The 23,158-nt window shown below is 45.9% G+C and overlaps 1 protein-coding gene across 1 annotated transcript; it reads left to right on the top strand.

Moving 5' to 3' along the window:
- Positions 1-8,312: 8,312 nt before the first annotated feature.
- LOC102409112 (short palate, lung and nasal epithelium carcinoma-associated protein 2A) lies at positions 8,313-17,498 on the top strand. The gene is made up of 7 exons (XM_045162584.1): positions 8,313-8,465; positions 10,243-10,375; positions 11,643-11,747; positions 12,682-12,834; positions 15,187-15,268; positions 16,363-16,426; positions 17,257-17,498. Exons 1-7 carry the CDS (start codon positions 8,318-8,320, stop codon positions 17,289-17,291), a joined length of 720 nt encoding a protein of 239 aa, XP_045018519.1. The 5' UTR covers positions 8,313-8,317; the 3' UTR covers positions 17,292-17,498.
- Positions 17,499-23,158: the final 5,660 nt, after the last annotated feature.

Here is a 23,158-nt window from a genome sequence, read left to right as displayed (position 1 = left end):
TTCCAGTTGAGCTATTTCAAATCCTGAAAGATGATGCTGTGAAAGTGCTGCACTCAATATGCCAGCAAATTTGGAAAACTCAGCAGTGGCCACAGGACTGGAAAAGGTCAGTTTTCATTCCAATCCCAAAGAAAGGCAATGCCAAAGAATGCTCACACTACTGCACCATTGCACTCATCTCACATGCTACTAAAGTAAAGCTCAAAATTCTTCAAGCCAGGCTTCAGCAATATGTGAACTGTGAACTTCCTGATGTTCAAGCTGGTTTTAGAAAAGGTAGAGGAACCAGAGATCAAATTGCCAACATCCGCTGGATCATGGAAAAGGCAAGAGATTTCCAGAAAAAATCTATTTCTGCTTTATTGACTATGCCAAAGCCTTTGACTATGTGGATCACAATAAACTGTGGAAAATTCTGAAAGAGATGGGAATACCAGATCACCTGACCTGCCCCTTGAGAAACCTGTATGCAGGTCAGGAAGCAACAGTTAGAACTGGACATGGAACAACAGACTGCTTACAAATAGGAAAAGGAGTACATCAAGACTGTATATTGTCACCCTGCTTATTTAACTTATAGGCAGAGTACATCAAGAGAAACACTGGCCTGGAAGAAGCACAAGCTGGAATCAAGATTGCTGGGAGAAACATCAATAACCTCAGATATGCAGATGACACCACCCTTATGGCAGAAAGTGAAGAGGAACTAAAAAGCCTCTTGATGAAAGTGAAAGAGGAGAGTGAAAAATTTGGCTTAAAGCTCAACATTCAGAAAACTAAGATCAGGGCATCTGGTCCCATCACTTCATGGGAAATAGATGGGGAAACAGTGTCAGACTTTATTTTTGGGGCTCCAAAATCACTGCAGATGGTGATTGCAGCCATGAAATTAAAAGGTGCTTACTCCTTGGAAGGAAAGTTATGACCAACCTAGATAGCATATTCAAAAGCAGAGACATTACTTTGCCAACAAAGGTCCATCTAGTCAAGGCTATGGTTTTTCCAGTGGTCATGTATGGATATAAGAGTTGGACTGTGAAGAAGGCTGAGTGCTGAAGATTGATGCTTTTGAACTGTGGTGTTGGAGAAGTCTCTTGAGAGTCCCTTGGACTGCAAGGAGATCCAACCAGTCCATTCTGAAGGAGATCAGTCCTGGAATTTCTTTGGAAGGACTGATGCTAAAGCTGAAACTCCAGTACTTTGGCCACCTCATGCGAAGAGTTGACTCATTGGAAAAGACTCTGATGCTGGGAGGGATTGGGGGCAGGAGGAGAAGGGGACGACAGAGGATGAGATGGCTGGATGGCATTACTGACTCGATGGACATGAGTTTGGGTGAACTCTGGGAGTTGGTGATGGACAGGGAGGCCTGGCGTGCTGCGATTCATGGGGTCGCAAAGAGTCGGACACGACTGAGTGACTGAACTGAACTGAAGGGGATGGTGGTCAGACCTCAGTTCTGGATTCGGGCAGACTGCTTTCTAATCCTCTCTTTTCCTGTTGCTGGCTTATGGCCTGGACAAGGGACTGCATCTCCTCGAACCTCAGGTCGCTAGTGTGCAAAATGAGACTAAGTATAGGACTCTCCTCCCAGTTGTGCTGTGAGAATGTGGAGGGATAATGTGTGTAGGCTCCTAATACATGGTTACAACAGTGATGATGATACTATAATTATTGCTGGTATCTGGTCACTTCACTCCCCTCCACCTCAGGTGTCCCATCTGTACATGACCCCACTGCACAGGGTTATGGAGAGGACGAAGGGAGATCAAGCATCCAATATGCTTTATCCTTAATCAATGGAAACCAGATTTCTTATTTTGTGCACTATAAAGACCCATGACGTAGATGGGCTCAAACTTCCGGTAACACCTGTGTCTATAAATTCTGGCTCCCTGGTGACTGGTGTATAAGCTTTGGGAGGTGCAGTTCCTCACTAAGCCTCAACTTCATGTCAGGACCATGTTAGAGATTCCAGGAACTATGGTAACAAGTACACCTCATTAATTGCAGAGACTGGATGGAGCTTTCTGCAGAGAAGCCCTCCCAGGCACTCCTGGGCTTGGAGGGCTGGATTGATTAGTGATGTCTGCCCCAAGTTCAGAGGGGAGAGTGGAACGACTGCATGTTTGCCAGATCAGGACCAGGTCATCTCTAATGGCCCCTCCAGCCAGTGATGGGGGCATGGACACCACATATATTCACAAAGGTTGGGACTCTGGGACCTGCCTAGTGCTGTGGGGTGGAGGAGGGACCCTGATCTGGGTTCCAGGCTTGGCTCAGTTTATAACCTGTTTTGTGACTCTGAGAAAGACGTTCATTTTCTCCAGGGTCTCCATTTCCTCTAACTACAAAATGAATAGAGGCTTCCTGCTACACAGCTGACCCCTTGGGGTTCTGAGAGGTGGTCAGGAATGTCTGGGGGCTACTTGCTACATTCCTACCACCTGGAGCAACGTGCATAGGGGAGAAACCTCAGGCCAGCCCCGCCCACACCCTTAGCCACTACACACACCTGTGGTCACCTGTGGGGCCAGAGAGAAGGGAGGGGTGGGTTCTAATGCAGCAGAAGCGCCCCATGTCTGGGGAGAGGCAGACGTGCACAGAAAGTACTTGGAGACAGAGCAATGTGCTCTCCCTCAGGGTCTCCCATGGGCAGGGTCCCCGATCTGTGTGTTATAATAACAGTGACAACAACATGTTAGGGAGCATGTGTTCATCAGCTACGATCACAAGGCATTGTTATGACACGGGGGACACGTCAGGGAACAAAACAGACGAGATCCCTGCCTAGTGGGGCTCCCTCTCCAGTGGACGAGGAAGAAAGCTAATCTTTAGGGACCACGTGTCCAGATTTATACATATTAACTCTGTACCCTTCAGACTGATTCAATGATGTAGGTACACCCATTTGCCCTCTTCACAGGTGAGTAAACTGAGTCTCTAAGAGGGAAAGATCGTAAGGCTAGTAAGTGGCAGCACTCTGATTTGCTTACAGCCTCATCATATTTTCAAGAACTGCACACACTGCCCCTTGTCTCCCTCCCTATTTTCCAGGGCTCCTGAATGCTGCCTTAGGTCACCACTCACTGCTATGTACTGCAGTAATAGTAATTATGATGACCTCTGTTATTTATGGGGCACCTTCCTCAGCCAGGGCTGGGTTGGGCTCTCTACTGACATTTCCTCATTTAGTGCCCCCAGCAGCTCTTCTTAAGGTAGAGGATATTCTAGTGCTCATTTTCATGGTTGAAAGGAAAAAAACAGGGCTCAGAGAGGTTATGACATTTACCTGCTGTCACACCACCAACAAGGAAAGCTTCTGGGATGTAAACCCAAGGATGACCTAAGAGCAAGCTTATTGTACTATTACAAATAAAACACATGGATTACTGGATGGGTACATTTTAATTAATCAGCATTAAAAATTCTTATGCAAGCTTTAATAAATATTTATTGAAAATCTGCTCTCTGTTAGGCCCCGGGCATGAAGCCTGTGGTTTTGGCCCTTATAGCTTCGGAGAGGGGGCGGTTATCACTGTGCCCATGGAGTTGGTGGAATTCATGCTCAAAGCAAGAGTATGGGGTGCCCAGGCAGGTGGGAATGTAGCAAGTATCCCTTAGATGTTCCTGACCACCTCTCAGAGCCCCAGGGAGTCAGCCATGTAGCAGGGAACCTCTGTTCATTTTGTAGTTAGAGGCAACGGAGACCTTGGGAGAAAATGAACATGTTATTCAGAGTCACAAAGCAGGTTATTTACTGGCCAAGACTGGAACCTAGATAAGGGTCTTCATCTCCTTCTCCCAGCACCAGGCAGGTCCCAGAGTCCCACCCTCCATGAATGTGTGCTGTTTGCGTGCCCATTGCTGGCTAAAGGGCCTCTTGGATATGACCTGGGCCAACAGTGGCAGACACACAATGCCTCCACTCTCCCCTCCTGAACTTGTGGCAGACATCACTAATCAATCCTTCCCTCCAAGTTCAGGAGCTGCCAACGAGGGCTTCTTAACATAAAGTGAAAGTGAAGTCGCTCAGTCGTGTCCGACTCTTTGCGACTTGTGGGCTGTAGCCCACCAAGCTCCTCTGTCCATAGGATTCTCCAGGCAAGAATACTGGAGTGGGTTGCCATTTCCTTCTCCAGAGGATCTTCCCAACCCAGGGATCGAACCCAGATCTCCCACATTGCAGGCTTCTTAACATAAAGCCCCATCCAATCCCTATATTCAATCAGATCGTATTTGAGACCATAGTACTGTCTCCGCTATCTTAGCCCCACAAGGGAAACTTAGGTTTATGAGGAAGCACATCTACCAAGGGCTATACACAATCACCCAAGGGAGCCAGAATTTGTGGAGACTGGTATACTGGAGACCTGAGCCCATTTTATCTCATTCAGTCTCTATTGCACACAAAAATAAGAAATGCAGTCAGTGAAGTTGCTCAGTCGTGTCTGACTCTTTGTGATCCCATGGTCTGTAACCTACCAGGCTCCTCCATCCATGGAATTTTCCAGGCAAGAGTACTGGAGTGGGTTGCCATTTCCTTCTCCAGAGGATCTCCCCGACCTGGGGATCAAACCCAGTCCCCTGCATTGCAGGCAGAAGCTTTACCGTCTGAGCGACCAGGGAAGTCCAAGAAATGCAGTAGCCATTGCTTAAGATTAAGCAAATTGAGTGCTTTATTTTCTCACCTAGTCTCTTCCATAATCATCTGGGGTTAGACCACATATAGATGGGAGACCTGAGGTAGAGGGGAGTGAAATGGCCTGACAATACAAACAACTGTCATCATCGTTTTATTGTTGGTGTTACTGCATATCAGGTACCTATTTCATGCTCAGCCCTTCATACGCATTATCCCGCCACATCCTCACCACGCACCTGGAGGAGAATCCCGTCTTTAGTCCCATTTCACACACAGGGGACCTGAGGCTCAGGGAGATGAGGCTCCTTTTCCAAGCTGCAGAGCCAGTAACAGGAGGAGAGGATTCAAACTCAGCTGGCCCAGCACTAGAGCCGGGGTATGAGCAGCAGCCCTTTGGTACCCTTTTAATTTCGATTTGCCACCAGGATCCAAACACGGGTTGACTACCTATTTTACCAGCTGAAGCCTGGGGCCAACACCAGGTCTGAGCCCACTATATCACACTCAGTCCCCTGGGCTGTGTCCTGAGTAGGGACAATTCTCTGCACAAGCTTTCTGCACAGCCCTCAGCTCTGTGCCCACAACCAGGGCAAGAGGAGCCTCAGATATTTGCAGAACTGGGCACAGACAGTCTGGGAGGGAGGTCTGCTGATGGGCCCAAGGCTCTGCTGGACAGGGTTCTCCATGACCCAGGCTTAGGCTTGGACACCTGCCCTGTGCTTTGAAGGTAGGAACAGAGTCAGGGTGAGGAAAGCTAACTCCCGAAACCTCTGGACCTAACCGTACATTCTCCTGGCTGCTGTCATGTCCAGGACAGGGTTCCAGGTTTCTACCAAGATGCAGGTGGGCAAATGGAGGAGATGACCCTGGGTGACTAGCAGGTGCTCCCAACCTAATGCCAAGTGGGCATGCATTTGCACTTCCCTGACCAGGTGTTCCGGGTTGACAGGGGCCCAATGCACCAGGCATTACAGCCAACTCAAACAGCAGAGGTCAAGGAATAAACAGGGTATTCACGTCCAAGGACCCACAAGCTGGCCTCAAGGTGATGTGTGTGAAATGTCCTTCCCTGGGGACCCAAATGCTGGGCCCTGTTCTTGTGAGACCTGGGCCAGTCACCTCCTTTCCCTAAACCTCTCTTTCCTCAACCAGAAAGCGGGGCTTTCTGAACCTCCTCACGGAGTTGTCCTGAGCACCAGGTGGGAAAGTGGACCTGCAGTGCCAAGCCCAGGCCCTGGCACTCACCTGCCCCTACTGGGAGCTGGGCATCATGGCTGATGAATGCCCTCACTGCTGCCCCCAGAGGACAAAAAAAGCTGGGTTTGTTCTGGGTGTGGTCCGTGATGAAAACTGGCCAGTGCCAGCCAGTGTGACTCCAGGAGGCCATGGCCAGGTGGATGTGGGTCTTGGGAGGACAGGCCGGTGAGAAAAGGAAAGAGGCAGGAAGCCTGAGGGAACCATATACCCATGGGGCAGCCAGACTCAGGGAGGAAAAAAAAGCTGGCAGCAAGAGTCATACAAATGTGCCACAATGATCTTCGATTGAGAGACCAAGGAAATTTCGAATCATGGCTCACAGTCACATCAAGTCACACAGGATATTACCAGTCATCTGGTCAAATTACCAAGCATCTCTAAGGATGGGACCCTCACCAGCTTATCAGGGAGTGGATGGCCTTATAAGATGCTACAGAGATGCTTGGAGCATTCTAGAGCCAAGACAGGGTCTTGGGACCCACATGAGAGGAAAGCCCTAGAGGAAAGGGTGGTAACAGCTTGCTGAGGGCAGAGAACAAGGGAAAAAGTCAAATGATAATCATCTGCTGTGACAGAAGTCAGCAAGAAGCTGAGCTCAGGGAAGATGGGGAGGGACCACCTCAGGTGAGCCATCACAGAGGTTGCAAGGTGACGTTGAGAGCCAGGGACAGCTAAGCAGGTGAGTTCTGGGAAAAGGGAATGGTTTGTGTGGAGGTCAAAGTCAGAAAAAGGGCTGACATCTTTCTGGAACAGTAGGAAGACAGTAAGGCTATGGAGGGAGAGGCAGATGAGTCTGGGGTGGCAGTGAACAGTGCCACAAGGCCACGATAAGGATGTTGTTTTGAGCTGAGTGCTTCGACCTCTGGCCACTGCACTGAGAGTAGATGTGTTAGGGGCAAGTGTGCCTAGGAATCCTGCATACATGAGGGTACCTATGGAGGCAGATTTTGTTCACTCACAGGAGCAACTCTACTGACTAAATGGAGTAGGCAGACAGCGGTAGGTGGTCCTGAGCTGAAAACATTTGCCCTAAAGCTGGCTCCACTGTGAGGGATGTTATGGAGAGCACTCAGACACAAGAGAAGGTTTGGGAAGACTGACCTCACTGGTCACTGACCCTGACTCTGTGGGCCACAATTCTAGCCCCATATCTGTCCCTGTCTTACTGGGGGACCTCAAGCTGGTTTCCAAATACTGATAGAAATAGTATCAGTAATTTCCCTCTGAGCCTGCGTTTCCAAATCCTGATGGACTGAAGCTGGATGATCACCATGGGTCTATCTACCAGAACATTCTCCACTTCATCCATTCTTGGTCTTTATCCCAGCCCCAACTTACAATGGCTGCTGTCTTGGCAGCATGAGAACCTGCTCTTAGTCTTGGCACAAAGTCCTCTCCATATCCACTTATTCCAATTCAATCATCCTGGGTGACCTTTGCTTCAGAAGTCTCTCTCTATTCACTTTGGACAGGGGTTATTTTCACTGGAGTCTCCTTGGATGGCTCTGGACGCAGGGCTTGTTTCCAGGGGCAGCCTCCCACCCCACTGCCATCGGGAGATATAAGGGCCTCAGCACCCAGCGGAATTCAGGAGGCTGTGCAGGGGAGCAAGGACTCTGTAAGTACTTTCCTCCAAACCTGTGACTGGCGGGCTTTCTACCTAATGTCACCCCACCTAAGGCCTTCAGAAGGCTTTGGGGGCTGGAGGCAGAGGGATCAGTCTAACTCAATTATCTTGACTAGCATCAATTGAGAAATGGATTCAACTAGGAGAAGTGCCAAACTGACATGAAAAGCTGACTCATGGTGCGGTGTCCGTTCATGTGTTCATACTTTTATTCAGCTGACTTATTTCGTTGTATTGAGTGAGGAGCAGGGTTTTTGCTATGTGTAATGAATTCAATAGTGAGATAAGTCACAATTCCTCCTCTAAGAGGTGCACAGCCTGATGGGAAAGGTAGCCAAGTCTTCCCTAACTGGTACCCAGGACTGTGGTCAGACAATGAAGGCAACAAGATGGTGGAGTGGGGGGGCCCTAACCTAGACTCTGGGGAGAGTCTAGAGTGATCTTCCTAGAGGACATGATATCTTACTGAATTTGCAGAGTCAGTAGGAAGTGACTCAGGTAAAAATGAAAAGAAGAGAGAAATGTTCCAGGCAGAGAAGCCCGCATGTGGTAAAGAGCTCTGACCTGGAGTCAGGCATCATTTTTCAAATAGTAGCTCTTTCATTCACTAGTCGCTTATCTCTGGGCGAGTTGCTCTAGCTTTCTGACCTGGTTTGCCCATCTGAAAGAGAGGAAATAAACCAAGCACTGCTGAGTGTAAGAGTCAAAGGTGCTCATCCAAGATCCCGTTTCCCTATGGATAATTCTCACTCTTGTTCCTCCCATGACTGTCCAGGTGTCAGGACAAGATGGCTCAGCTTTGGAAACTTGTTCTCTTGTGCGGCCTGCTCGCTGGGACCTCAACGTCTCTTCTTGACATTCGTGGCAATGATGTTCTGAGGAAGCTGATATCTGGTCTTGAGAGAGGACTTGGCACCTTTGACAGTACAGTTGAAAGTGAGTTAACCACAGGGACGCTCAGTGGCGCCTGGGAGCTTCCTGCTAAATACTGTGCCTGTATCACCAGAGGCTGTAGCAGGGCCTCTCTTTATCAGTTGTTTACTAAGAGAGATGGCTAATTGGTTCCTGGGTCATTGTTTATTATTTTTCTAGAAACAAGCAAAGATTAACTGAATATCACTTTACATCTTCAGTTCAGTTCAGTTCAGTTCAGTCGCTCAGTCGTATCCGACTCTTTGCGACCCCATGAACTGCAGCACGCCAGGCCTCCCTGTCCATCACCAACTCCCGGAGTTTACACAAACTCATGTCCACTGAGTCGGTGATGCCATCTTCAATCACAGTAAACTTTTCTAATATGTTCATAGGATAAATTCCTAAAAGTGACATTTCAAAAGTTCAAAACTATGCATATTTTAAATTACAGCAGATATTGACAAATAATAATACCCTATGCTAACATTTTCTCCAATAGCCTATGAGATTACCTTTTTTTCTACTTCCCTGACAGCACTGGTTTGAACAACTGAATTTTTTGCCAGTCTCACAGATGAAAGGTTATAATTCATGTCACTTAACTTTTCTCTAATTCTGAAAGAATTCATTTATTTTTTTCATATTTTCATAATTTCATAATTATGGCTAATTACTTAAATATTTTATTTATATTCGTAGCATATTCCTTTGCTGGGCCATTCAATTTACTTAGTACTTTGTATTAGCTAATTGGAAAAGGATTCCTACCTAGCCTAGATAGCTGTAAAATTACCTACCTTTCTAATTAATCACATTTCCTTGTAATTCTGATTTCTTGAAAGAACTTGGCCTTCTTTTCAATTTCTGGAAACATTCCCAGCACCCTGACAAACATGCTTTATAGGAGAAACTAATTTCTGTATATGACTTCCTTTCAAACCTTGCCAGGGCTTGGGCAAATGTCAAAGATATAGGAGGGACCCACTTTCCAGTTTCAGTGCTGACAAAACTGAGCTCAGAAGCAGAAGTGTCTGGATTATCTATAGGACCAGACGGAGTTTCCGCCTCTGTTTCCATCATTATAATTAGGTAGATATTGTCCATTGCAGAGCCAAAGTGGAGTACTCTGATTACATATCCTTTCCTGTAGCCTTTTGTGTGGTTTTTTCTGAGCTCGTTGTTGCCTTCCTGTTTCTCATTTGAATTCCTTTCTACACGTGTATTCTGAACTCTTTTCAACTGTGCCATTCTACATCTGCCATGCCACTTCCTCTATCAAATCCCTCTTTTCTCTGAAAGACAGTCTGTTAGGACTCTCTGTCCTCCTGCTCCTGAATGAATCATTGCTTTCTAGGCCTGTTATCCAGGGCTCCTACTTGCCACTTTAATAATTTGGAGCCATGTTTTTTATTTGATTCTACATTTTCCATTTCTTATTTTATTCTCAGTTTATTCTGTTTGTATGAGCATCTCCTTAATCTTCACTACTAGAAGCTGATGTGCAATCAATATTTATTGCCTGCTCAATAGTGGATTGATTGCTTTGTTGAAATGATGAGCATATATTAGCATGAAGGCAGCATACTAGGAATAAGGTCTCCTAGCTGTGTGACTTTGGCTCATTTCTTAATCTTTTGCTCCTTAATTTCCTCATCTGAAAGCACAGATAATAGTAATACCTATTTTATGGAGGTGTTATAAGATGAAATAACATAGGCAAGTAGTCTCATTTAGTGCCTGTTGCCCAGGAGCTGCTTCTTAAGTTGTGTACCACACTAAACGGAGATTGTTTTCGCAGTTATCTTTCAGAATTTGAAGACTGAATTGGAATCCAGATGTTTGAATGACGTTGTGGAGGAGACCCAGCAAACTGAGAATTTGCTGGAAGGACTCATTTCTAGAATTTTTCAAGTAGTGAACAGGCTTACAGGGTGAGTTGATGCTTCATGTTGGAGATCTTTGTTCCCAGAAAAGAGAATACATATCTTTGGGGAGGTAAGTTTAATATAAAAGAAAGAAAGATGAATAAACCTTGTGTGTTCTTGCAGAGCAGAAGCAGTCTGAGGCAAGCTCTACCAGAGGCTGGGAAAATTAGAGTCAAGGCTGCAGGGCCTGTGAGCATCTCATGGGTCTGGACCCTCCCATTCTGTGATTTCAGGGTCAGGGTGTAGGTTCTCTTCTCTCTCACCTCTATCTGTTTGCTGATGCCTAAAGTTCCTTTTTTAAGGAATAAGACTTTTCTTCTCTGAATATAGCTGCGTATAAAAGTCTGAATGGCCTCAGCAGAGAGAAAACTAGAATTCATACCACATAGGTGGCTCCACACATAATATCTTGGAGTCAGGCAGTTCTGGGTTCAAAATCTGTGTCTGCACAAAAAGAATGAAATAAGGCTATCTGCAGCAACAAAAGGATGGACATAGAAGTTATCATACTAAATGAGGTAAGTCAGAGGAAAAACAAATACCGTATGATACCACTTATATATGGAATCTAAAATATGATACAAAAGATCGTATATAAAACAGACTTGTGGAAATAAAGACAAACTCATGGTTACCAGAAGGGAAAGCAATGTGGGGGAGAAATTAGGAGTTTGGCATTAACATTGGCTAAGTTGCTTCAGTCATGTCCAACTCCCTACAACCCTATGGACCATAGCCCGCCAGGCTCCTCTGTCCATGGAACTGTGCAGGCAAGAATACTGGAATGGGCTGCCATTTCCTACTCCAGGCATTAACATATACACACTACTCTATATACAGTAAACAACCAACAGGGACCTACTATATAGCACAGGGAACCATACTCAGTATTTTGTAATAACCTATAAGGGAAAAGAATCTGAAATAAAATTACCTCTATAATTATACATATCTCTACCTGAATCACTCTGCTGTCCACCTGAAACTAACACAACATCATAGAGCAACTATACTTCAACTAAAAGCAAAAACAAAAAAACAAATACTGGCTCTGGCACATATTCCCCCTTGGCGTCTTGAGGAAATCACAGCCGTCTGATCCTCAAGTCTGCCATGCCATCCAATGGAGAGAATTCAGCCTCTGAGCAGGGCTCTCATGAAGACCAAAGCAGGCAAAGTCCATGACGTTCAAAACTCAGCACAAAGCTGGCACAGAGAAGAGCCAAGCAATGGCTGTCAGGAGTGACAAGGGTGAATTGTATTTTTTACACAGGGTGAGAATCAGGAATGTCCAAGTCCCAGATATCACATTCGAAGCGACTTCTGAAAACAGTGCTGACGTGAAGATCCCCATCACTGCCGACGTCACCATGAGCCTGTGAGTAGCCTTGGAATCTGAGGGTTGGGAGAGGCAGTGAGGTATGGCCAATAGGTCTCCAATCTGGAATCAGGCACTTTTCCACCCTGCTGCCTTGGTCTCCCAAACAGTAAAATAAGGAGGCCTTTGCAACTCCTAAATCCTAACCTTTAAATTGTTCTAAGAAACATTGCCCAGAATGAAATCTTTTTAAAAAAATCCTCCATGAAATATATTTCCAAAATCATAAAACTTAATCTAATGATAAAAGTTGAAAATTTGAGAAGACATGAACATTTTTAACCCTTCAGCAAAGTTTCCTCCAGCATCATTTTGTCTCTCAAGATTCTCTTTAAGTAGCAGTGACCAGTATGGGCCATATAGTAGTGTAGACGTGGTAATGAAGGGCATGAGAAAATTATATGAAAAATGTAATTTCTAAGTATTTTAATTACTTCATAAATAGAAAGAGAAAGCAAAATGCAGATGTGTAGAAGAGTCTTTATAAATTAAGGGTACTGTGATTTCATCATTGAACTATCATATGAGATCTTGGAATAGTTACTTAACCTCTTTATACCAAACGTTTCCTCACGCTGAAAGCAGAGATAATGATAGTGTTTTTTGCTCATGGTACTGCTCTCAAGATTAAAAGGCTTAATCCTGGTGAAATAGTTTTGTGAAATACTAACACAGGGTTTGTGCTCAAGAAATATAAACTATTATTTTTATTTTATTTATTGGTGTGATACTGTATAGAAATTTCATACGAGCCAAACCCATGTGGCCAGGAGAAGTAATACCTAATGTAAGAATGCAGGTTCCATAAAAAATTTACACACTATTGACTTTATCCATAGACATCCCATGCAATGGCCATCTAGAGAGAGAGACTCACGTGGGCAATGTGAAGAGACTTTCCACCACTTTTTACTGTGAATCTTATTCCCTGTAGGCCTCTGTTGGGTGAGATTGTCAACCTGGACCTCAATGTGGACCTCCAAACTAGTGTCAGCATTGAAACGGATGCTGAGACTGGTGACTCCAGGGTGGTCGTGGGAGAATGCCCCAACAACCCAGAAAGCATCTCACTCACGGTGCTGCACAGGTGAGGCCAACACATCTCAGCAGAGCAAGGAATTCCAGAGGAGCTGGGACCCATAATTTCAGCTTTATTTTTAACCTTGGAAGGAGCAGAATATGGTTTAAAAAAAAAAAAAGAGGGGGAGAGAGTTCAGGCTCTGGAGTCAAGCTAGCTTTGCCACTCACTTGCTGCTGCTAAGTCGCTTCAGTCGTGTCCGACTCTGTGCGACCCCATAGACGGCAGCCCACCAGGCTCCCCCGTCCCTGGGATTCTCCAGGCAAGAACACTGGAGTGGGTTTCCATTTCCTTCGCCACTCACTTGGGTCTTTGTAATCAATGTAGCCTATAGAAGCTTCAGGGATCACATCTGTATACGAAGGTTGATAACATTACCTAACTCATAGGCTACTATGTTGACCAAATGAGAAAATGCAAGTGTTTAGCATACTCAGAATATTTGGCCAAGTACATACTAAGCTTTCAATAATAATAATATCTATCCTGATTTTCTGTCTCTTGGTTCTTCCCATTACTAAGACAGGAGTGTTGACCTCTCAAACCATTTCTATGAATTTGTGTATTTCACCTTTCAGCTTTATTTGTTTTGCTTCATGGTTTTTGATACTCTTTGCATACACATTTAGCATTGTTACATCTACTTGAAGAACTGACCCTTCTCTTATTATATACTGTCCCTCAAAAAATAATAATGATAATATACTGTGTTTACCTTCTTGCCTCTAGTTAAGAGTGGGCAAGAAGAGCAATCTCTGCCTTGGGCTCTAATTTCAGACTGCCCTAATCATCTTCCACTCAATGGAAGATTCCCAAAATGAGACGCTGAAAAATTTCCCTCCATTTAAATCACTGCTCTCCAGTAACCCACAAAATCTAGATCTTAAACTGTGTGCTTGAAAGAGCAGGCTTAGTCCAGGGGTGAGGGTAGAGAGAAAAAGGCCGATCCTGGTCCTGGCAGGGAGAGGAGAAGTGGTCTGGAAGCTGAAGACTGGGGCAGGTTGGCCTTGGCAGGTATCAAGATTGAGCCATGAGTAGAGGTCAGTCCATCCTGCTCCAAGAAGGGATCTGATCACAGATTGCCTAGAAACCCTCCAAAACCAAAGATAGGCTCTGCAGCCTACCATCACTTGGAAAGATTGTAAGTCCAAATGCCTGAGCTCTGCTGGACAGTGCCCAGCCTCCAGTGCCAAGGAAATCATATCCTTCTGGGTCTCAGTGACCGTATCTCTGAAATGGCATTCCACTCTGCTGCTCCAAACCCTCAGGGAGCCTTTCTCTCCACTTTGGGTGGAATCTCAGGTCCTCCCAGGGCCATCTAGGCTCTGCCTGATCGGGGTCCACCCTCATATCACTGTGCTCTCCCCCTTGCCCACTCTGCCCTAAACACGCTAGCTTTTGCTCTGAGTCTCAGAAAAACTCCTTCCGCTCAAGACCTCTGATGGGCTGCTCTGGCAGCTAGAACACCTATCCCCCACCCATCTCAATGTACATCTCATCATTCAGGGTCTAAAACAAGGTTCCTCCTGTTTTCTCTTTCCAGATCTACTCTCCCCCTTCTGAATACCTGTCACAAGTTGTCATTATATATTCAATCGTATGTTTACTTCATTTATTCTTCCAGCCAAAAATGTGTGGAGCAGCTGCTCCACGCGAGGCAGCCGCCATTCTGAGCTCTGAGGAATCTGTTGGTGACTGCAGGCAAGGAGCTTGTTCTCATGGAGCTTAGTCTCTGGAGGGGAAGGCAGACAGGCAAGCATTCAGTACAGCAATAAAGGGCTCACACGGGGAATTTCAGATGGCAAAGATCCCTGAGTAGTGCAGCATGCTTAACAGAGTGCTATAGTACAAAGTCCTTCCTTAGGCAAGCAGTCAGGGAGGGCTGCCCTCAGGAGGTGAGAGGTATGCTGAGAGCTGAAGGTAGGAAGGAGGCAGTCTTAGGGAAGCTTGTTTAATATGGGGTTGGCCAAAAAATTTATTTGGGGTTCTCCATAAGATGTTACAGGAAACTCAGAACGAGCATTTTGGCCTCTAATATTTAGGTACCATAATAGAGCTGCTTGTGCTTTGTTCATCACTGTGCCCCAGTCAGGCTTGGTTCCCAGCACAGTTGGTGTTCTGTAAATACGTGCTGATGAATAAATGAATGGATGGCTAGATGGATGGATGGATAAAAGAATGGATGGATGGATATATGGATGGAAGGATGAGGTGTGTGATGAGACTCTAATGAGCTACTGGGTGGGCTGCTGGTCAACCATGGAGTTCTAAGTGATGATCCCCCTGGGTAGAGGCTCAAGTCACCTGACTTCAAGGTGCTCCACCATTCACCAACCTTTATCAATTTCCTCTCTTCTCCAGGCGCACTGGACTGCTCAGTGATGTTGTGGACTTTGGAGTCAACCTTGCAAGGCAGTTGGTGTCCTCTGTAGTGCAGCACGAGGTGAGTCCCCCACTCTTGGGGCAGCAGAGTCAGGCCTGGTGGGGGCAGTTGTGACATTCCATGGGTGGGCTGTACTCTCTGGGCACCTTCCTTTCTGAGGGGACAACTTCCCTGTGAGTTGTCAGTTGTTACCCATTCCCCCCACCCTGCTTCACTCAGCCTGGCCTGGGGAGGAGAAGAGACGCCCAACACGAGCTGAAATCACTGGGTCCCACACTTGAACCATTGGCCATACCCATGGACTGCCAGTAGGCCTTTTAGCTAATATTTTTCTTATTTCAATACAACTTTACTTAATTTATTTAAATACCAAAACTTCATACACCATAGGTCAGATTCCTATGTATCATATACAAAACTGTATGTACCATGTGCCCTAAATTCCAAAGATTCTAGATTATTCACTCTGGAAGGGGGCTAGGAATCTAGGGTGTTTTTTTTTAATCCTCCAGGAGGCCCTGAGATTTACTGAACTGGAGGATCACTGCTCAAACTGTGGGTGTCAGACCAGCAGAACTGACCTTCCCTGGGCATTTTTTAGAATGCAGACCCTTAGGTCCCACTCCAGACCTGCTGCTCATTAATGCATTTGAACAAGATCCTTGAGGAGTTGTATACACACAAAATTGTGAGAAACACTTCTGTATGGTTCCCAGGGCCCCGTTTGACCCTTGAGGTTTCAGAGTCCAAAGGACAAGGTTTCTAAGAGCACAGGGATCTGGGATGCTTATAGTCTAGATACTTAAGGTACTGGGATTCTAATGTTCTGAGGTTTTTAGGATTCTAGTGTCCTCTGGATGTCAGATATGGGCCTTCTAGGTTTTCATGGCTCTAGAGTCAGACACGACTGAAGCGACTTAGCAGCAGCAGCAGCAGCAACAGCAGCAGCAGACTCCTCAGGGTCAGAAGTTCTGAGGCCCCAAGTAGTGAGCATCTCTGTGGGTGGCAGGCAGGGTGCTCATAGCAGGTAATAACTAGTCCTCTAACTTCTCCCATCTCTCCTCTCCCTCCTCACCTCCACACCTCTTTCTTTCCTTCCCTCTTTCCATTTCTCTCTGTGTGTCTCTCTTTCCCTGGCTCTGTGTGACCCTCAGCTGTGCCCACGAATCCGCGAACTCCTTGAAAGCCTGGATACAGAGTGTATTAAGAAACTCATCGGTAAGCAGCCTGGGGAAGCAGTGAGAGGGCTCCCTCTGCAGCCTCACAGGGGCTGGTATGCCGCTCTATGCCTAAAGCACCAGCAGGTCTGGTCAGGGGACCCTGGAGGAGCTGAGCAAGTCAGAAAAGTGTGGTTGGAGGGGTCCCTGCGAACTCAGGGTCTCTGTCAGTCTTTGAGAGCTTCAACTACCCTCCTTTGTCCCACTGGCAGAACCTGCTGCCCAGAATGATGTGAGAAAGAGGACGAGCCAGATTTGGATCTGCTACTTAGCAACTATGCAGTCCTGGTCAACTGGCTCCACCTCTCTGAGCCTCGGGTTCCTCCCAGGTGAAAGGAGATTATGAACACGGCTTAGCTGATGAATAGATTTAAAGAAAAAGCCTAATATCCAGTAGGCATTGATGATAAACACCACCCCTTCCATTTCCCTTCTTATGAGGAGGTGTGGTTTCACCCCCAGCCTGGACCTGGGTCTCTGGCATCGCTGGGGTTGCTGGGGCTGTGGGCAACAGAAATGGGATGAGTGAAGCATCAGGGTCCTGGAGGAAGTTCTTCTAGAAAATAGCCACAGACCTAGTTCATTGGGCCATCACTCTATGCTTCTTATACTATCTCACTGGATCCTTGCAACGACCCTGTGGGGATGGGTAGTGTCATCATACCCATTTTACAGATGAACTAGCTGAGGCTCAGAGAGATGGAGTGACACACAAGAGGTCCCGTGGCTGTCAAGTCTGACCTGCTGGAGGGTGGCAGTCACTGGTGTCTGATTTGTATTCGGCTCTCTAGTGCTGGAGCCTGAGAACTGCTACTAATTGTGTTCCCTCAGGTGAACCTCAGGTCACCACCCAACATGAAATCTGAACAGCACAGATGAGGAAACCGCTGGGATGCCCACCTGCTGGTGAGGGCTGGGTCCAGGGCCCTGGGCTGAGAGAGGATGAGACCCCCCACAGGGGCCTGTGGAGAAGCAGAAACAAGCTTGGCTTCTCCTCTTTCTCTAGTGGCAGACTCAGCCCTGATCTCGGTCACAGACCAACTCCTGACCCTAAATCAGACAAACAGATTGTGCTTGATTCTGCTCCCTGACTGAGCCCGGAACAGCCAGACTGAGTTTGACTCCAATAGTTGACTGAGCCCTGACACTGGTCACAGATAGAGACCAGATTGCATCTCAGTCTGATCCCTGATCCTGATCATATATGAGCCCTGAACCCTGGCTCCTCTGGGCCCTGATCAGTCTTTTCACATCGGCCATTTTGCTAAGGTGAGGTGGGTGGGAAAGTGAGGGGATGAGGGGGCTCAGTGCCAGATGCCAGAGAAAGACCCCAAACACAGGTGCCAGTCCCTCCCCAAGCCTCAGAGCTCCCAGGGTTTGGGGAAAGTACTCCTGCAGCCATGTCTGGTGAACCCAGGAGCAGGTAAGCGTCCTGGGGTGTCCATGCCTCACACGAGGGTCTCCTTCCAGATTGGTTCCAGGACGTGACTGAATCTCTGTACGTCTTCTTCTGGGATGGGCGGTGCTGCCACCATCCCCCAGGAGTGACAACTGAGCCCAGTCAAAGGACACTCTCAGACACTCGTGCTCACAGTCAGGACACCCTATGCTCATCACCCTCCACCCCCAGCAATAAAAAGCCTTTTCAGCACCTCCTGTGTGGTCCATTGTATTCTTCCATTGGGATTTTGAGGGATGTGGGATATGTGCAACCAGGTAAGCACAGACCTGGATCCGAAGCTGGAAGGGAGTTTGAGGATTATCCAGCCTCACCTCCTTGTCTTACAAGCAGGAAAACTGAGGCCCAGGATGGGCTAGAAAGTGACCTGAGGTGTCATAGAGACAGCCTCACTCTGCTTCCCTACAGCACCACCATGATGGAGGGCTGCCTTCCCCAGCACACCTGACCACATGACCTCCTCACAGCACCCTTCTGCTCTTGTCCCCATTGTACAGATGAGGAAACTGAGGCTCATAGAGGACAAGTGACATACCGAGGTTACAGGGTAACAAGTGGCAGGACTAGTATTTAAAGCCGTGGCTATGGGATCACTTGCTCAGAGCAGTGATGTCCCATCTTCCAGTACTCACCCACATCTCCCCAGCCCCTGCAGGTCCCGATGTGTGATCTCAGGCAACTTACTAGAACCACACTTCTCTCACCTCCCCAATGGACTTAACAGTAAAACCTCCCTGTTGCACTGTTGTGATGATTGAATGAATCAATGTGTGGAAAATGCTTAAGCAGAGTCTGAGACCTGGTGAGCACAAGATGAATGTCAGCCTCAACACACTGGAATTACTGTCAAACAGTGTTGAGAAATCCCATATTCAATCTTTATATACTCTATCTCACTCGATTCTGATTTCTACTAAGTGATGAAGTGAATGGTTCTTGGAGTAGGTGTGGCAACTGAGTCTCAGAGAGGTGAAGTGACTTCTCCAGAGCCACACAGCTGGTCAGAGACAAAGCTGGATTCCATTTGAAGTCAGCCTTCTCCAGAGCTGGTTTTCCCCCTGCTGGCCATAGCAAAGGGATGAGAGTTTTCCTCTCAGTCTATATTTTGCGACAATCCTAACTCCCACCAACTAAGATCATGGCATCCGGACCCATCACTTCATGGCAAATAGATGGGGAAACAGTGGGAACAGTGGCTGACTTTATTTTTGGGGGCTCCAAAATCACTGCAGATGGTGATTGCAGCCATGAAATTAAAAGACGCTTACTCCTTGGAATGGAAGTTATAACCAACCTAGAAAGCATATTAAAAAGCAGAGACATTACTTTGTCACAAAGGTCCATCTAGTCAAGGCTATGGTTTTTCCACTGGTCATGTATGGATGTGAGAGTTGGACTATAAAGAGAGCTGAGTACTGAAGAATTGATGCTTTTGAACTGTGGTGTTGGAGAAGACTCTTGAGAGTCCCTTGGACTGCAAGGAGATCCAACCAGTCCATCCTAAAGGAGATCAGTCCTGGGTGTTCATTGGAAGGACTGATGTTGAAGCGGAAACTCCAATACTTTGGCCACCTGATGTGAAGAGCTGAATCATTTGCAAAGACCCTGATGCTGGGAAAGATTGAGGAAGGAGGAGAAGGAGATGACAGAGGATGAGATGGTTGGATGGCATCACCAACTCAATGGACATGGGTTTGGGTAGACTCCGGCAGTTGGGGATGGACAGGGAAGCCTGGCGTGCTGTGGTTCATGGGGTCGCAGAATCAGACACGACTGAGCGACGGAACTGAACTAACTCCCACAAAAGTGCACAAGGAGGTCTCACAATTCAGAACTTCTCTTGAGCAGTAGCCCACTTGGGTCAGTGCTGAGCCTTTGTCCAGGCTGTTCCACCAGCTGGAACATCACTCCTTCTCTCCCTCCATCTGTTTCAATCCTCAGCCCTACAACTCTGCTCAGGAGCTGTCTCCTCGTAAGTGGGGGCCACTCCTCAATGTCTCCCCAACTAAGAGACCATGTTTTCCAGCTGGTAGGGCTACCCAAGCTACCTTGTCATTGTTGTCTCATACAGACAGAGGGTGCAGGAAGTGTCAGCTCTCATAATAATGGTTTACACATTTTAACAATCTTTTTTTTCCCATTTTTAGTGAGAAATAACTGGCATTCATAACTATATAAATTGAAGGCATTGGTTTGATTTCTCTGTATTATGAAATGATTATGACAATAGGTTCAGCTAACATTCATCTTCTTTTATAGCTACAATAAAAAATTCAGAAAAATAGAAAAACATTTTTTCATTGTCATGAGAACTCCTAGGATTTGCTCTCAGCAACATTCCTGTATATCATGCATCACTGTTAGCTCTAGTCATCATGTTGTACATTACATCCCCAGTATTCATGTGTTCAGAATTGTAAGTTTGTACTTTTGACCATCTTCTTCTAATTCCCTCTTCTCCTACTCCCCACCTCTGGTTATCACATCTGATTTCCTTTTCTATGAATTTGCTTTTGTTTTTAGTTTCTAATTATAAGTGAGATCACACAGTATAGGTCTTTTTCTAACTTATTTCATTTAGGATAATGCCTTTAAGAGCCAGCCATGTAGTCACAAACAGTAAGATTTCATCATTTTTAATGACTAAATAATATTCTCTCTCTCTCTCTGTGTATATATATACATATATATTATATATACCATAATTTCTTTATCCATTCATCCATCAATGTATATTTAAGTGTTTCCAAGTATACTGCTATAAACATAGGGGTGCAGAGATCTCTCTGAGTCCATAATTTCATTTATTTTGGAAGTATTTCCAGAAGTATTGATAAAATTGCTGAATCACATGGCTCTGGGCTCTTAGTTGGGAGAGTTTTCATTGCTGATTCAATCTCCTTACTAGTAATCAGTTTACTCACATTTTCTATTCTTCCGTGATTCAGTCATGGAAAATTGTATGTTTCTAAGAACTTTTCTATTTCTTCTAGGTTGTCCGGTTTGTTAACATTATGGTTGTTCATAGTAGCCTCTTAGGATTCTTTGAATCTCTATAGAATCTCTTATAATGTCTCCTTTTTCACTTAAAATTTTTTTTTAATGTATTGGAGTATAATTGATTTACAGTGCCAGTTTTGCTGTACAGCAAAGTGAATCAGTTACACTTAAACATACACCCACTCTTTTTTAGTTTCTTTCCCATATAGGTCATACAGAGTATTGAGTATAGCTCCCTGTATTATACAGTAGGTCTTTCAGTTCAGTTCAGCCGCTCAGTCATGTCCAACTCTTTGTGACCTCGTGGACTCCAGCACTTCAGGCTTCTCTGTCCATCACCAGCTCCCAGAGCTTGCTCAAACTCATGTCCATAGAGTCGATGATGCCATCCAACCATCTCATCCTCTGTCATCCCCTTCCCTTCCTGTCCTGTAATTTTGTTCATTTGTGTCATTTCTCTTTTTTCCTGGTTAGTCTAGCAAGAGTTTATCAATTTCATTTAACTTTTCAAAGAACCAACTACCAGTTTAGTTAATATTTTCTATAATTTTTCTTTTCACTGTTTCATTTACTTCAGTTCTGATCTTTATTAGGTTCTTTCTTCTGTTAACTTTGAGCTTAGTTTATCTTCACTTTCACAAATGGCTTCATTTTTATTTTTGGTCTTATGTATACTGGCTTTTTTTTGTTTGTTTTTTTTTTTGTTTTGTTTTGTTTTTTGCTTTTTTAAAAAATTTTATTGAATTTTATTTTATTTTAATTTTATTTTATTTTTAAACTTTACAAATTGTATTAGTTTTGCCAAATATCAAAATGAATCCGCCACAGGTATACATGTGTTCCCCATCCTGAACCCTCCTCCCTCCTCCCTCCCCATACCATCCCTCTGGGTCGTCCCAGTGCACCAGCCCCAAGCATCCAGTATTGTGCATCGAACCTGGACTGGCGACTTGTTTCATATATGATATTATACATGTTTCAATGCCATTCTCCCAAATCATCCCAACTCTCATGATTTAACTTCCGATTTTGATTTCCTACCTCCTGTATCTTCTGGCTTCTTTTCTACTTTGAGAAGATCTTTCAATATTTTTCAGATAGGTTTAGTATTGCTGTGTTCTTTTAGTTTTTGCTTCCCTGAGAAACTATTTATTTCTCTCTTATTCTAAATGCTAATCTTATTGGGTAGAGTATTCTAGGTTGCAAGACTTTGAATATATTTATATACACTCCCGTACTGTTTATATATGGGAGTGTCCCTGTATAGCTTGTGTGAGCCTAATTTTCCTTGGCCTAAGGGACGTTTGGAGGTTGGATGCTTGCTGTCTCTTTCCTCAGCATATGTTGGCCATTATTACCTTGACAGGGTGAGTACCTGGGGAGGTGGGGGCCGCAGCTGGTGCCCAATTGAAGGACCCTCATGGCATGAGCAGTCCACACCCACCTCTGGAGACTGAGATGGAAGGAGTGGCTTGCACCTACCCCTGGAATTCACGTGGCTGGTGCCCTGCCGCCTGAGAGCACACACTCATGGAGAAAGAAGCTCCTGAGGCAATCCCACCACCCTCCTTATGGCCTCCCAACAATGGGGCCTCGTCTCATTGGGGCCCAGGCTTCTTCCCTTCTTCCTGAACTCCCTTGGTTGTGGGGAACCACACTCGTGTCCCCTCAGGCTGTCTCCAGGCAACTAATCTCTGTCCATTCTCCAAGCTGACTTCTGAAGCCCAAATCTCAGCAGCTAGCCCTCACCCACCCCGCAGAGGAGTATCTCAGGCTGGGGAGTCTGGCAGCAATGACAACCACCTGTGCAGGTCTCTCTCCAACTGACCCTCCAGAAACCAGTTGGCTGTGTTCTCCTCTGAGGCTTCAAGGCTCCTGCTCTGTCCTGGCTGATCTCCCTGCCAATGATGGGACTTCCCAGTGTGTGGAAACCTCTCCTCTTTCACAGCTCCCTCCGGGGGCACAGGTTCCATCTCCACTCCTTTCTCTCTCTTTCTTTTTCTTTTTTGCTTTGTCCTACCCAGATAATGAGCTTCTCTCATAGCTCAGTTGGTAAAGAATCTGCCTACAGTGTAGGAGACCCGGGTTCAATTCCTGAGTTGGGAAGATCCCCTGGAGAAGGAAATGGCAACCCACTCCAGTATTCTTACCTGGAGAATCCCATGGACAGAGGAACCTGGCAGGCTACAGTCCATGCGGTCGCAAGAGTTGGACACGACTTAGCGACTAAACCACCACCACCACCCAGATATATAGAGATTTTCTTGTCCTTTT

The sequence above is a fragment of the Bubalus bubalis genome, chromosome 14 (assembly GCF_019923935.1).
Source record: "Bubalus bubalis isolate 160015118507 breed Murrah chromosome 14, NDDB_SH_1, whole genome shotgun sequence".
In the NCBI taxonomy this organism is placed as follows: domain Eukaryota; kingdom Metazoa; phylum Chordata; class Mammalia; order Artiodactyla; family Bovidae; genus Bubalus; species Bubalus bubalis.
Note: the sequence above shows the minus strand (reverse complement) of the source record. Positions and strands in the feature narration are given on the sequence as shown.